A 13,337-nucleotide genomic window follows, 5' to 3' on the forward strand; every position below is an offset into this window, starting at 1 on the left:
GCACACTAAAAAGCAGATACATCACCCTGTCAACAAAAGTGCGTATAGTCAAGGCTATGGTCTTCCCAGTTGCAATGTATGGCAGTGAAATTTGGACCATAAGAAAGGCTGAGCGCCAAAGAATTGAGGCCTTTGAACTATGGTGCTGGAGAAGACTCCTGCGGGTCCCCTGGACTGCAAGGCGATCAAACCGGTCGGTCCTAGAGGAGATCAACCCTAACTGCTCTTTAGAAGGCCAGATCCTGAAGCTAAAACTCAAATACTTTGGCCACCTAATGAGAAGGAAGGACTCACTGGAGAAGAGCCTAATGCTGGGAAAGGTTGAGGGCAATAGAAGAAGGGGACGACAGAGAATGAGGTGGCTGGATGGAGTCACTGAAGCAGTAGGCGTGAGCCTAAATGGACTCCAGAAGATGGTAGAGGACAGGAAAGCCTGGAGGAACGTTGTCCATGGGGTCGCGATAGGTCGGACACGACTTCGCAGCTAATAACACCCTTCTTCTAGTAGAAACAGTTAAAACAAAATTGCTCCTCAAGTCAATGATCTGCAAGATTTGCATTCCTAAGTCCATCACCATAACACAACTCTGTGTACATTACCCACAAGGTCAAGCGTGCTTGCTCTTTCCAGAACCATCATGCACGGTTCTATGATGGCACTGAAGTCAGTGTCCAATCCCTTGCAATTAATTTTTTTTCTGCTTTTAACTAGTAGGAAACAGCATTAACGTGAACATTTCCTGTTTGTGCTACATTTAGTATGTGTGTGTGTGTGTGTATGTATGTATATATATATATGTATGTATGTGTGTGTATATATAGATAGGTAGATATAGATATATAGATAATAGATATAGATAGATAGCTATATGAGAATACCAGATACTGGACACACAAGACCATGAAGCAGAAGGCAATCTTCTTATGCATAGCTGAAGAATAGGAAAGTTCAAAACCAGCTGCGAGTGGTTGACAACTCTCACCTGTCGCTTTAGCTTACGCTCCTTCTGCGCCCCGTAATATGTTAAAATCTTGAAACTGGGGCACCAGCGCTTGATTTCCATTTCCCAGTTGAGCATTACACTGGTGGGAACGATGATCAAGTGAGGACCCCAGCTGCCTGCAGGAGCAAACAAACATCGTACCCAGAGATGTTTATGTCTCTAAAGGCAAAAGTCACTTCTTCACCTTATTCCCCCACCCCACCCCCCCAGTCGTACATGTCCCCTGGATACATTCAGTTCTACCACACAGGTGGCAATACCATCGCAAGCAGATCTTATGAGAAAAAAGCACTATCAAATCTTCTTCCCAGCTGTATTTACCAAGTGGGCTCTTTTCAGGCTACTGGATGAATAATCCTGTAGTGACTCTGTCCAGTGGCAGGTTCCATTTGAGCAATTTTGTGGCATTTGAAGGTCACTTAGGCTCATGCTGGGCTTTTTGAGTCAATTCAAGGTATACCATACTTTGGGATGACCGTAACGCCACCTAGCAATGTCCTTTTGAATGAATCCCATGCATTGTCTCTTAAAAGAAGTCAATAAGATTTTGGCAACTATTTCAACACAAGCTCGTTCCCCACTCTGGTTTTTAAGGGCTACTAAAGACTCTGGCATGCTAAGTGTCACTGAGCTCATTAACACTTTTTTTGCAGAGGGAATTCCCCATCCACTAAAAAAAAAAGAGCCAGTGAGGAGAGCCTACCTAAGGAAACACATTTGGGTTGGATCAATTCAGCCATTTATTTATTCACATTCACACTGTCCTCAACTTACCACCACCACTGAGCTCAAAATTTCTGTTGCTCAGTGAGACAGCCGAGTTTTGCTTCATATTAGGCGCTTTTGTGCCACAATTGTTCAGTTAGAATCACCGCAGTTGTAAATTTAGTAACACGGTTAAGCGAATCGGGTTTCCCCATTGACTTTCATTGTCTGAAGGTCGCAAAAGGTTATTAAATGACCCTGGGCCCCTGGCAACCATCGTAAATAAAGAGTCAGTTGCCAAGTGTCTGAATTTTGATAAAGAGTCAGTTGCCAAGTGTCTGAATTTTGATCACGTGACGATGGGGATGCTGCAGTGGGGTCATGCGAAAAAGAGTCACATCACTTTTTTCAGCGCCACTGCAACTTCCCTTCCAACAGCCACTAAATGAACTGTTGTCAGTTGAGGACTAGCTGTTCTGAACCAGCCCTCTTCTGGCCTTGTAGTAAGGCAAACCCCTATTCAGAAAGAAGAGACTGGAGAGCGTCCAAGGCTAAAAGGCGTCTGCCAAGTTTTATTACTCAATTAACAAAAACACTAGAGCTTGTCTCCTCAAGCGGAAGAGTTGCTTTCAGCAACCGGCCCCTCCCCAAACACTCCTTTTATTGAGAGCTCAGGGCGTGGTCTCCCTGTGCCTCCTCCCGAGGAGTCCCACAGCCTTTCTTTGTTTGTTCCTGCTCGACTGCCTCCTGCGTCGGGCATCCTTGAACAGGGCCAGCTGTGGGTCATCATCCTCCGCACTATCGGGCTCACGCAGCTGAGAAGAGGTCCCCGGCTGAGGGCTCTGCAAAGCCTCCAAACCATCATCAGCCGGTTCGTCTCCCTCCTCCCCCTCATCTGAGTCATCCGATACATCGGAGCCGGCTGTCGGACCCACAGGCTGGCCCTGAGTCACAACACTAGCTGCGTACCATAAATACGTCAAAACAAGTCATAGTAAAAAGATTTTTTAAAGAACACCACACTCAAGAGATGAGATCTGCAAGAGCCATCTCAAGATCTCACTGGACTCCTGAGAGCTGCAGGCCTCCCGATTACACACGGATGGTTGCTCCAAGTTATTGGATTAAACTAAGTACCTTGACCTTTTCAATTTGGATGTAGTTGGATGTGGCATGGAGGACCACTCTGATCGCCTTGATTGATGGTGTATACTGAGAAAGATGGGGTGTGTGCAACTCTGTTAGTATCCTGTATCTCTTGGCAGCTTCTGGTACCATCAACCGTTGTATTTTGTTATAGTTGTTGAGGGAGGTGTAGTCTGATTTCCTTTACTGCTCTGTGGTGGTTCTGCTTATATTTCACCAAGTACTATCACCAAGTGATACTGGGATACTTTTACCTGACCTACAGGAATTGTCCCGACAGGAATCAACAGATCTGTCCTTGTAATCGTGTTGTTGAATATATACTGCTCAAAAAAATAAAGGGAACACTTAAACAACACAATGTACTGTATTTAATAGTACGATGTCTTATCTTGTGTTCCCTTTATTTTTTTGAGCAATATATTATTATGAACCACTGGGAGGGATTAATCACAGGTCCAGTGTAACTAGCTTAGTTACTCTGCCAAGGGTCCAAGTGGACATTAGTACCCAATATGACTTAGGCACAACATCAGCTGTGACTTTTTTCTTATGCGGAATCCATCTCCACTCCGATCTCCTTCCTGCCCAAATAACTAGAGCGCTCTCCCAGCTATTTGCCCACCTTTTTCACAGGCCAGATGCGCCAACAAGGAAATTGTCTGGATCGTTTTACCAAGACCCATCTCGTCAGCCAGGATGCCGTTGAGTTTCTTCTCATACATGGTAACCAGCCAATCAAGGCCAATGTGTTGGTATTCTCGCAGCGTCCCACGCAACAAATAGGGAATTGGTGTCTTCACCTGCAAGGGAGAATGGTTAATGTAATTTCTCTGCTTTATTTCACTCCCTCCCTAATTGGCTGACCCAACAAAATGACTCACTTGTGTGGTTGCCAAGGTGTAGCCTTTTGGCTGTAGGCTCTCTGCTGCTGCTGCAATGTCTGTGATCTCTTTTTTGGGCCCCGGAGCTGGAGCTGAATCATTGTCTCCCTCGCCGCCATTATCATCATCCTGCTTCAACAGGTACTCAACACCAAAATCTTCCTCCTGGATTACTGAAGCGCCTCTCCTTTCCTCCTCAAGGGCATCCTCTACCTCACTTTCCTCTTGCTCACTTTCTTCGATCTCTTCCGTGGAATCTGGAGGCAAAATCAGCAATGTTGAGATAAAGCCGTACTACATAATCCTGTTAACTACACACACAATACACACACACGTACATACACACACACACACACACATATATATATATACACACACACACATACACACACATATACACACAAACACACGTGTGTGTGTATGTGTGTGTGTGTATGGGACGCGGTGGCTCAGTGGGTTAGGACACTGAGCTTGTCAATCAGAAGGTCGGCAATTTGGCGGGTCGAATCCCGAGTGCTGCGTAGCAGAGTGAGCGCCTGTTACTCGTCCCAGCTTCTGCCAACCTAGCAGTTCGAAAACACGTAAAAAAAGCAAGTAGAAAAATAGGGACCACTACGGTGGGAAGGTAACAGCGTTCCGTGCACCTTTGGCGTCTAGTCATGCCGGCCACATGACCACGGAGACGTCCTCGGACAAGCGCTGAGCACCAGCCCCTAGAGTTGGAAACAACTAGCACGCATGTGCGGGGGAACCTTTACCTTTACACACACACACACACACACTGCTTTTCTACGTAAGAAATCGCTCACGGCAGGCCCCAGTTTTCATTCGGAGAAATCCAACACATTGGTTTTAGACCAGCAGTTTTGCAAGGTATCAATTTGGAGAACCAGGGCGAAACGTCTGAACAGCTCAAAAATCCATCCAGCTTTTGATACCATGCAAAAACATTCATTTACAGCAGGAATGGCAAATTATTGCCCCTCCCCCCCAAAGACATTGCAAAACTTCAACTCTTGACAGTTCTAACCGGCATAGATTATAGTAAAGTGCAATCCACATTGTCAAATGTTCAAGCCTGAAGCGCAGGAATACCTATAGCCGCATGTTACAGGGGCCACTCCCTCTTCCTTCTGTACCTGAGTGACTAGTGCTATTCTCCTCCTCCGATTCCTCCTCGTACTCTGAAGTGCTGGGCTCCAGTGCCTCAGATGAAGTGTCTGATGCTTCCACTTCAAAGTCTGAAGCATAAGCCCCAGCATATTTCTGCAGTAACTCCTCCATGGGCAGTTCACCTGTTAAAAAAGTCCAAAAGAAAACTTGTGTTAGGCCAACGGAACGCAAGGAGTTTGATTTCTCCAACCTCACCTGCTGCTTTACTTATGTTGAAGGGATCTCCCCTTTCTGGAGTGGTAAAGCTTTGAAATGACACATCAACTGTTAACTAGAGGTTAAGTCTTAACCCTGACTACCAAAGTCTAACTTAGGAGTAGATTCAGATGCTTTCTGTCCCTTTGGCACTGCATCACAGGTTCAAATTAGCCAATTTTTAAACTTTAGTCAGCAAAGTCATTTTTCCCACGCTTCCGAAGAGATTAAAGGGAGGAAAAAGAGCCAATTTTTAAACTTTAGTCAGTAATTTTTCCCACGCTTCTGGAAAAGAGATTAAAGGAGGAAAAAAAAGTGTTTGCGACACTTTTTTGGGGGGGAAGGAGAAGTACTCCAAGACAAAACAGTACGGTGTTGGGGGCAGGTGCTTAAATGGGACCCTTTGTTGCTTGAACAAATTCTAGGAATGACGTTTCATAGATCCAGCAGACATTCAGAAATACTATTCAAACATAATTATTGTTCTGAAGGATTATGGAACCCAATCCCCATTCGCTATCCCGAGTTGCAATCTCTCTTCGAACCTTCCTTGGCCAGATCATCCAGTTCCTTGCTGTGATCCACATTTCCTTCCAGCTTCTCTTCAGCATCTATCGTTTCCTCTACATCTTCAGCTGGGAGAGAAAGGATTTCCTATGTTATTGGATTGCAATCCTAACCCTCATCCCAATTCTCACTGCGTTCAGTCAACTCATGACTCAAAACAGCACGCTTACCTTCCTCTTCATTGGCCGTAAACTCCTCATCCTCTTCGTCCGGTTTCCAAGGTTTCTTACTCCTCTGAGTAACAGGTTTGGGTTTCTCCTGCTAAGTAGAGGGGGAGGATAAGGCTTCAAGAGACAGACCGCAACGGGAAGCTCTTTGGGGCACAGGGGCATGTAACAGTAGGACAGATTGTAATTGATGCTTCTTGGCAAATGTCAATTGTGGGAACCAGTTAAATAGTAGTAGCAGGACTTATATACCGCTTCAGTATTTTACAGCCCTAAGTGGTTTACAGAGTAGGTTTTCATTTTACTCACCTCGGAAGGATGGAAGGCTGAGTCAACCTTGAGCCTGGTGAGAATCGAACTGCTGGCAGTCAACAGAATTGGTCTGCCATACTGCATGCTAACCACTGTGCCACCACAGCACAGTATGAGTTTTAAAACTGGAAGGTTGGATTCTTTTAATCCCAGCCTATAAATACAAAGCACCCTGACTTCCCAGCTCAAGGCTTGACCTGAAGGATACCTTTAGTGTTTCAGAGGTCTGACTTTCCTCCTGCTCAACTTCCTCTTCGTTGTCACCCTCTTCTTCTTCATCGCCATCATCGTCAGAGCTGGAGGCACCAGGAGACACACTGAAGGAATTTTCTAAGATTTGGGATGGCAACGTCTGCAGTAGCTCCTCTAAAGGTAGCTCGCTTTCCTGCTTTAGCAGCTCAATCTCCCGCAGCTGCGTTTCGGAATCGTTCCCTTCTTGTTGCTCCTCAGCTTCAATTGTCTCTTCGTCATCTGACTCTTCATGCGGTTGAAAATCCCCATCTGTCAATGAGAAAAAGGATCAGCTGCAACGCCCCCCTTCAAGTCACAAAACCAATTCTAGAATTGTGGGTCGGGAGGGGAGAGTGAAATCCCACACGACACCCCTGGGAAACAAATACCATTTCTAACAAAGCCAATGTCTTTTTTAAGCGGGAAGGTGTAGTTTGAAATAGAAGCCGTACTAAATGGGTTAGGAATTGGCAAGCTCAAAGAACAGAGTTGAGGAAACTGACCATCTTCGATGAGCTGAGCAGGGGGAGTTGGACTGGAAGCAGTAGAGCCGGCATGGGAGCCACTGGTCTTGCTGGGAACTGGAAGAGTCTCATTGAGGCTCTGGGTTAGCAAGTCGGAATATTTCTCAGTCTGGCCCACTATAAAATCCAGCTGCAGATCCAGTGCTTTTTTCCGTTTTTCCTCCAGACGTGACTGCTGCTTGAATTGCACAACCTGAAGACGTTTTATTCGGTTTATATATGCTGCCCATCTCTCAGTTCGAGGCGAAATACCAAACTACAAACTACATCAAGAATCCAATCTCGAACTAAATTCATTCAAGTCCCACAATGCATTTTCAATAGCATTACGCATAATTATAGCCATCCTTTCCTCTGTAACCATGAAAATACAAAAATGGGCATGGCTTCTTTGCACAGTTCAAAAGCTTCTTGCTAATAAGAAGAGATTGGACAGCCATTTGTCTGAAATGTTATACGGGCTCCTGCTTGAGTAGGGGGTTGGACTAGAACAGTGTTTTTCAACCACTGTTCTGCGGCACACTAGTGTGCCGCGAGATGTTGCCTGGTGTGCCGTGGGAAAAATTGAAAAGTAATTATAAAATACTTTCTTTGTGTTTATTTGATTCCTATTCAAGAGAATTACTTTATATATAGTCAATATAGGCACAGAGTTAAATTTTTTAACATTTTCTAATGGTGGAGTGCCTCGTGATTTTTTTCATGAAACAAGTGTGCCTTTGCCCAAAAAAGGTTGAAAAACACTGGACTAGAAGACATCCAAGGTCCCTTCCAACTGTTATATAAAATATAAAAACCATGAATCCAATTTCCTTAGGACAATAGCTCCAGTGCAAATTTTAAAAGGGTAGGCCAGTGTAGTTTTGAACAGACTGAGACTACAAACTTATCTGACAATGGCAACTTACTGAGTGGCTATTCCCCCTATTCTGCCTTTCTCATGGAGTTGGCCTGTGGATAAAAATGAGGAGAAATCCCTCCATGCAAAACGTGCCTGGAGTTTTGGAGGGATATAACTATAATAACAGGCAAAAGTAACACTATGGTATAAAGGACCAGCTATTTCATGCGTACATTTTCAACACTTTTGATCAGACAGATAAAATAAGAATAAACTCAATGACATGGAAAATGGGCTGGCATGTACTTGCCTATATATTTAGGCTATCAAGATGTACAACACACTTTTCCTGACTCTGGACAAGGGCTTCACACACCTTCTCAACGTTGCTCCAGAACTGCTTGACCTCTTTGGCAATGGAGGAAGCAATGCGGCGCAACTTGGCTTGCTCCTCGCGTTTGGCTCGTTCTTCTTTCTGCTTCTGTTCCTCGTGGTGCCTGATCACCATGCGCACAACCTGTATGCCACAGGGGAGAAAGGCGACAGGTCCAAATGACCAAAATCCGTCACAGGTCGCCATGTTTTCCACTTTTATCCTGGACCCTATTTTAGGAAAGATTAGCTTGTGGGAAGTTTTATGGAGGGAAATCGTACAGCCATACTGTGCACTACCCAGTTGAAACAGCACCAATTACATCACTTAACTGCTAGGGCTATACAAAAGTCCAGAAATCCCACAGGAGCCATGAAACAGCTAAGCAGCAGCATCCCATTACATGGCATTTGCTTCTAAAAGGTATAAAGATGGGATTGGATGGACGGATGCAAACCTGCTGAAAAAGTCTGGAGACAGGGCAGTTTAAAGGCAAGATAAGTTTTAAAGATGCCAGCACCCACCTTCCTGGCAACACCCCTCTTCCAGCGACGTTCTTGAGCAAAGTCAGCAGAGAGCCATTGCATTTCCTCACAAAGATAATCCCAGTGCACTTTGGGCCGAATTGGCTCAGGCACCTTGGAAAGCCTTTTCAAAGACCAGAATCCTTCCTTCTTCATTTCTGCAATTCGATTCTCAATCTCTGCTTCCTAAAACAAGAGTATCCAGGGTCAGGTAGTTTGTTCACATGCTTCCTGAAAGGCTCAGGGCTATCCTACTATCTTAAGACTGCAAATGTTTGGTTTTTTTTGGAAAAAATTTTTTATTAGTTTTTATAGGGTTGGGGAAGGGGGTAATGGGGTGGGAATTAGGGTTAGGGTACAGGGAAGGTTGGGGGGTAAGGGTTGGGTTTTCCCCCAATAACATTCAATATTTGGCAAACAGCATATTGTCTGGGTAAATATATATAAATAAAATTCTGTATCACATTCCTTTCTCTCTTAATTTGTTTATCTAGCCATTGATAAAATTTATTCCAAGTTCTATAATAAAGTGAATGCTCTCTCTTTAATCTGTAAAGTTAATCTATCCCTTTCTGCACAATCCAATATTTTTTTAATTAATACTTCTTCAGTCGGTAAGTTTTTACTTTTCCAGTATTGAGCATACACAATTCTCGCTGCTGTTAATACATGTAATATTAGGTATCCACTCTCCTTGTCATAGTTGGGACCTATCATTCCTAACAAAAACCAATTCTGGTTTGAATTCTATTTGTTTTTTTTAATCACCTTCTCCAACCATTAAGTGTATCTTAAGCCAGAACCTTTGAGCTTTAGGACACGTCTACCAGGTATGATAATAAGTACCTGGTCTTTGCTTCCATTTCCAACGCACATCTGAAGTATTTTTTAAACATTTTCGTTTAATCTCACTGACTGCAAATGCTTATGCCCAACATAAAAAAAAATGGCTCAAAGGGGTCCGACGGTTTGGACAAGAGCTTACATGCTTTGCTTGCTCAGCAATCTCTGCGTGTGTCTTGTCCCACATGCTCGCGGGATCAGGGGAGATGTACATCCCAGATGATACCAGGGCTCTGTTCTGCGACTTGGGACCGTCAAAACTTAGGTGACTGTCCAAAGAGGAGTCGTGGGCCAGATGTGGCGGCGAGATGCTCCCACTTGAGGAAGGTGAGCCTGAAGAGGCTGGTGACACTGGATTGCTCCCTGTCATTTTGTCTGATGTAGCCTGAAGCGCACGGTGTAATATGAAAGGCATGGAAGGAAGGAAGAGATCAACGGCAAGGATTATCACAGCGCCCTTAATCGTTAAAATACAGCAACTCCAGAAATAAAAGTCTCAGAGAAGAACTTCCCTTTGGTTTGCCTTGCCGCAAAGCTGCTCCCTACAACGTGTCTCCCATTATCTCAAACCATCGCTGAAAATCCACAGATACGACTCGGCTAATCCGGAGGGATTTGCACACGGGTGCTTCTCACCTCCAACTCTACCTGTGCGTGCAGCAGGTGTTGTTGTTGTTGTTGTGGTGGTGGGGGGGGAGGACTGGTCTGCATTTTAGTTCGCTCTTGCTCTTTGCCTCTCGTCCCAACAGTTTCAGCTGCGGTTGTAGTGCTGGCCTCCTGTTCCAGGGCATGCTGCGAACCGGCCTCATTCTGCTCAGCCAGCCACTGGGACGAGCCGTCCAGCTCCTGGGTTCCTTGGCAGCCCAGCCTGCGCCCGGGACTGCCTGACTCAGAATTAGCTGAAGAGAGTCATGAACAGAAATCAGCATTCATGACTGCAGCCAAATTGAAAATCTTTCAAAACTGATGCACGTATCCAAAAAGCTTCTTCTTTTTTTTTTTGAAAAAAAAAAAAAAAAAAAGCACAATTCACCAATCAAAACAAACTGACTTCTGCCAATAGCATTTTAACGTAATTGGGGGGGGGGGGGGCGGAAATTGTAGGAAAAGGTCTTGAAAAGGGAATGCACTCTTTTTTTTTTTGGAAGGCCAACTTCGTTGTCTGAGGATTATTCTAAATTTGAGAAAGTTTCTCTCTCCCAAAATATAGTTGCGCTTCTCTTTTCAGTTTTTATAGATGCACCCTTAAGAAATCTGTATTTGTTTCTTTATTTCATTTGGGTGCCTCTAAACATGTAACTGCTTAAAAAAAATTAATGCTTACTACTATGCTGTTCCATAGTTCTGAAAATTGTAAGTTTTGTTCATAGCTTGCCGTTTTCGCATCTCTGTATCTTTGCAAAAAAATAGCTGAATATAGTCCTCGACTTATGACAATTGGGACCAGAACTCCCGTTGCTAAGCAATGCAGTCATTAAGTGAACCACAGCTGATTTTACAACCTTTTTTTGCCACAGTTCTTAAGCAAATCATGCAGTTCTTAAGCAAATCCAGGTTTCCTCATTGGCTTTGCTTGTTGGAAGCCCCCTGAGAATTGTCATAAATGACAATCACATGACCTGATTCTAGGACAGGGGTAGGCAACCTTGGCTCTTTTATGACTCGTGGACTTCAACTCCCAGAATTCCTGAGCCAGCATGGCTTAGCTTGGAAACCTCTCCCTTTCCCCTCAGCATGGCTAGCTCAGGAATTCTGGGAGTTGAAGTCCACGAGTCATAAAAGAGCCAAGGTTGCCTACCCCTGTTCTAGGAGGACCAGTTGTAAGTCATTTTTTTTCACCACTGCCATAATTTTGAAACGTTGTTAGATGAATGGTCATCAGTTGAGAACTACCTATGCTATGATTTGAAATGTAATCGCAATGTAATGGAACACAAAAAGGGAATCTTGATACCACACCATCTTTTTCCAATAGAAATTTCCTAAAGAAAATTTCTGCTTCTACGAGGAAATGTGCAGTTCCAAATTTGAGGGTGCTCACAAGATGTCAATGTGTCTGTGAGTCAAGACTTATCAAATATATTTCCTGCCTTTTGACTGCAATAGTTCCTAGTATACTCTCCTGCGTATCACAGCAAGCAAAATCTAATACACATAGCCCTCAGCTTACCACTGTAACGGAGACCGGAATTTCTGTCGTATGTCGTGATGGTTGTGAGGCACCCCCATGACCAACTTCATTTCATAACATTTTTTGCAAGATTTGTTAAGCAACTTTGGTGGTTGTAAAGCAATCCCATTGGCTGTGAAGGGCATTTTTTTGGCAGAAATTAGAAATACTGGTTTCCAGCAAAAAATGTTGGAATTGGCAGTCACATGACTGCAGGACATTGCAAACGGGGGTAAATGTGGGCTGGTTACCAGGCACCCAAGATGCAATCGTGTGACAATAGGAAAAGAGGGAGGGTGGCCATCAGCAATTCAAATCTGGGCCGTACTGTTTTTTTTTGGGGGGGGGGGGGAGAATCGGTCATAACTTTGAATGGTCACTAAGTTATCAGTTGTAAGTTGAGGACTTATCCTATAGGTGAAACAGAAACTAACTGCATCTAATTTTACTTTAGAAAGATATGGCAATTTCCTTCCTTCCTTAGCATTTTTACAAATGTTTCCATATTCACAATATTTTTTTAAATTTTTTTTTACAAAATTTCAGCCTTACCTGTTTGAGCTGAGAATTCCACTTGCTTTTCAGACTGTACTTCCAGGGTTTCGCTTTCCAGGGGAAGACTACTCCTGAAAAAAAAAGGTCAATCCAAGGCAAAGAATACCAGGTTTTGCAAGCATTTATTCATTTCGCTGGAGTCTTGCTCTATTTTTTTTATATTTTTTTTAAATTCTCTTCAAAGCATTAGCGAAAGGCTGTCCATATTTCTCCACGACTGTAAGGCAGACAGCACAGGAATAGCTTGACTACAGGTTACGATGGAGATGTTTAATGTAAGCACCAGCTACCAAATCCAAGCCTATGTGAAAAGGCAAGAACCTGTTTGAGATGCTACTAAATGTTCCAGAGACAATCTGAAAGATGTTATCTTCCGCTCACAGCCACAAATCCCAGATGATCGAAGTCACCCATTTTCTCAAGGTCAATTTTTATCGTTTCATTCCCTATACACACACGCACCTTTGTCCCTGAAGCGTCAATACTCTGTAACTTGTATCGTTGTCTTGGCCTTTCTCTTTCTCTATTCCTTTGACAAATATATAAATCCTCTCAACCTGAAGCTTTCCTCTGAAACTGTACTATTCTCTATACATTTTCTACTTTTCCACTCACTAATTCTTAAAAACAACCCAATATCCCTAAGCTCATGACATAATTTCTTTCACCAGTTACCTTGAAAACCTCTCGCCTTTCTTGGACCTTGCTAACTCCATATCCTGGTTCAGTGCCTCAATCAGACTTTGTCCACCCACTTCCAAACCTGGTACTCTCTCATTTGTTACCTGCTGTGCCATTGTTAACACTCTTCTTTCAACATGTCCCAAAATGGATGTCACCTTATGGGAGCTACTCGCAGGAACATACGACTCCTCAGCTAACTTCCTCCCCTTTATGTGCAAACCAACCGGGCCTTCGCCCCACATAGCGAGCCTCATTGCATCTCCTGATTGCTATTCCCATCACCCCGTCTCTCCAATCTTTTAGTTCTTTTTTCCTTGTGAACAAGCCAGGGCTTTGCCTTTCAGTCATCAGGCCAGGACTTCCCTCATCGTGAACCTTCTGATCTGCAACACCAAACCGAGAACCTGGTGGTCTTGGCACGTTGGCAGACTTGCTTGCA

At 44.0% G+C, this 13,337-nt stretch overlaps 1 protein-coding gene across 1 annotated transcript in view; it reads right to left on the reverse strand.

Moving 5' to 3' along the window:
- Window positions 1-12,967, reverse strand: part of LOC308676591 (helicase SRCAP-like) — a 36,612-nt gene extending 23,645 nt beyond the window's left edge. Inside the window, exons 1-13 of the mRNA XM_081342485.1 lie at window positions 12,212-12,967; window positions 10,138-10,388; window positions 9,632-9,874; window positions 8,647-8,832; window positions 8,126-8,266; window positions 6,888-7,101; window positions 6,362-6,654; window positions 5,845-5,935; window positions 5,653-5,742; window positions 4,879-5,034; window positions 3,740-3,996; window positions 3,481-3,658; window positions 984-1,120 (exon numbers count right to left, since the gene is read on the reverse strand). Coding sequence (XP_081198611.1) covers window positions 984-1,120; window positions 3,481-3,658; window positions 3,740-3,996; window positions 4,879-5,034; window positions 5,653-5,742; window positions 5,845-5,935; window positions 6,362-6,654; window positions 6,888-7,101; window positions 8,126-8,266; window positions 8,647-8,832; window positions 9,632-9,874; window positions 10,138-10,200 — 2,049 coding nt within the window. The 5' untranslated portion in view covers window positions 10,201-10,388; window positions 12,212-12,967. The remainder of the gene's footprint in view (window positions 1-983; window positions 1,121-3,480; window positions 3,659-3,739; window positions 3,997-4,878; window positions 5,035-5,652; window positions 5,743-5,844; window positions 5,936-6,361; window positions 6,655-6,887; window positions 7,102-8,125; window positions 8,267-8,646; window positions 8,833-9,631; window positions 9,875-10,137; window positions 10,389-12,211) is intronic.
- Between the last annotated feature and the right edge of the window lie 370 nt (window positions 12,968-13,337).

Source organism: Vipera berus (assembly GCF_964194415.1).
Source record: "Vipera berus genome assembly, chromosome: W".
In the NCBI taxonomy this organism is placed as follows: Eukaryota; Metazoa; Chordata; class Lepidosauria; order Squamata; family Viperidae; genus Vipera; species Vipera berus.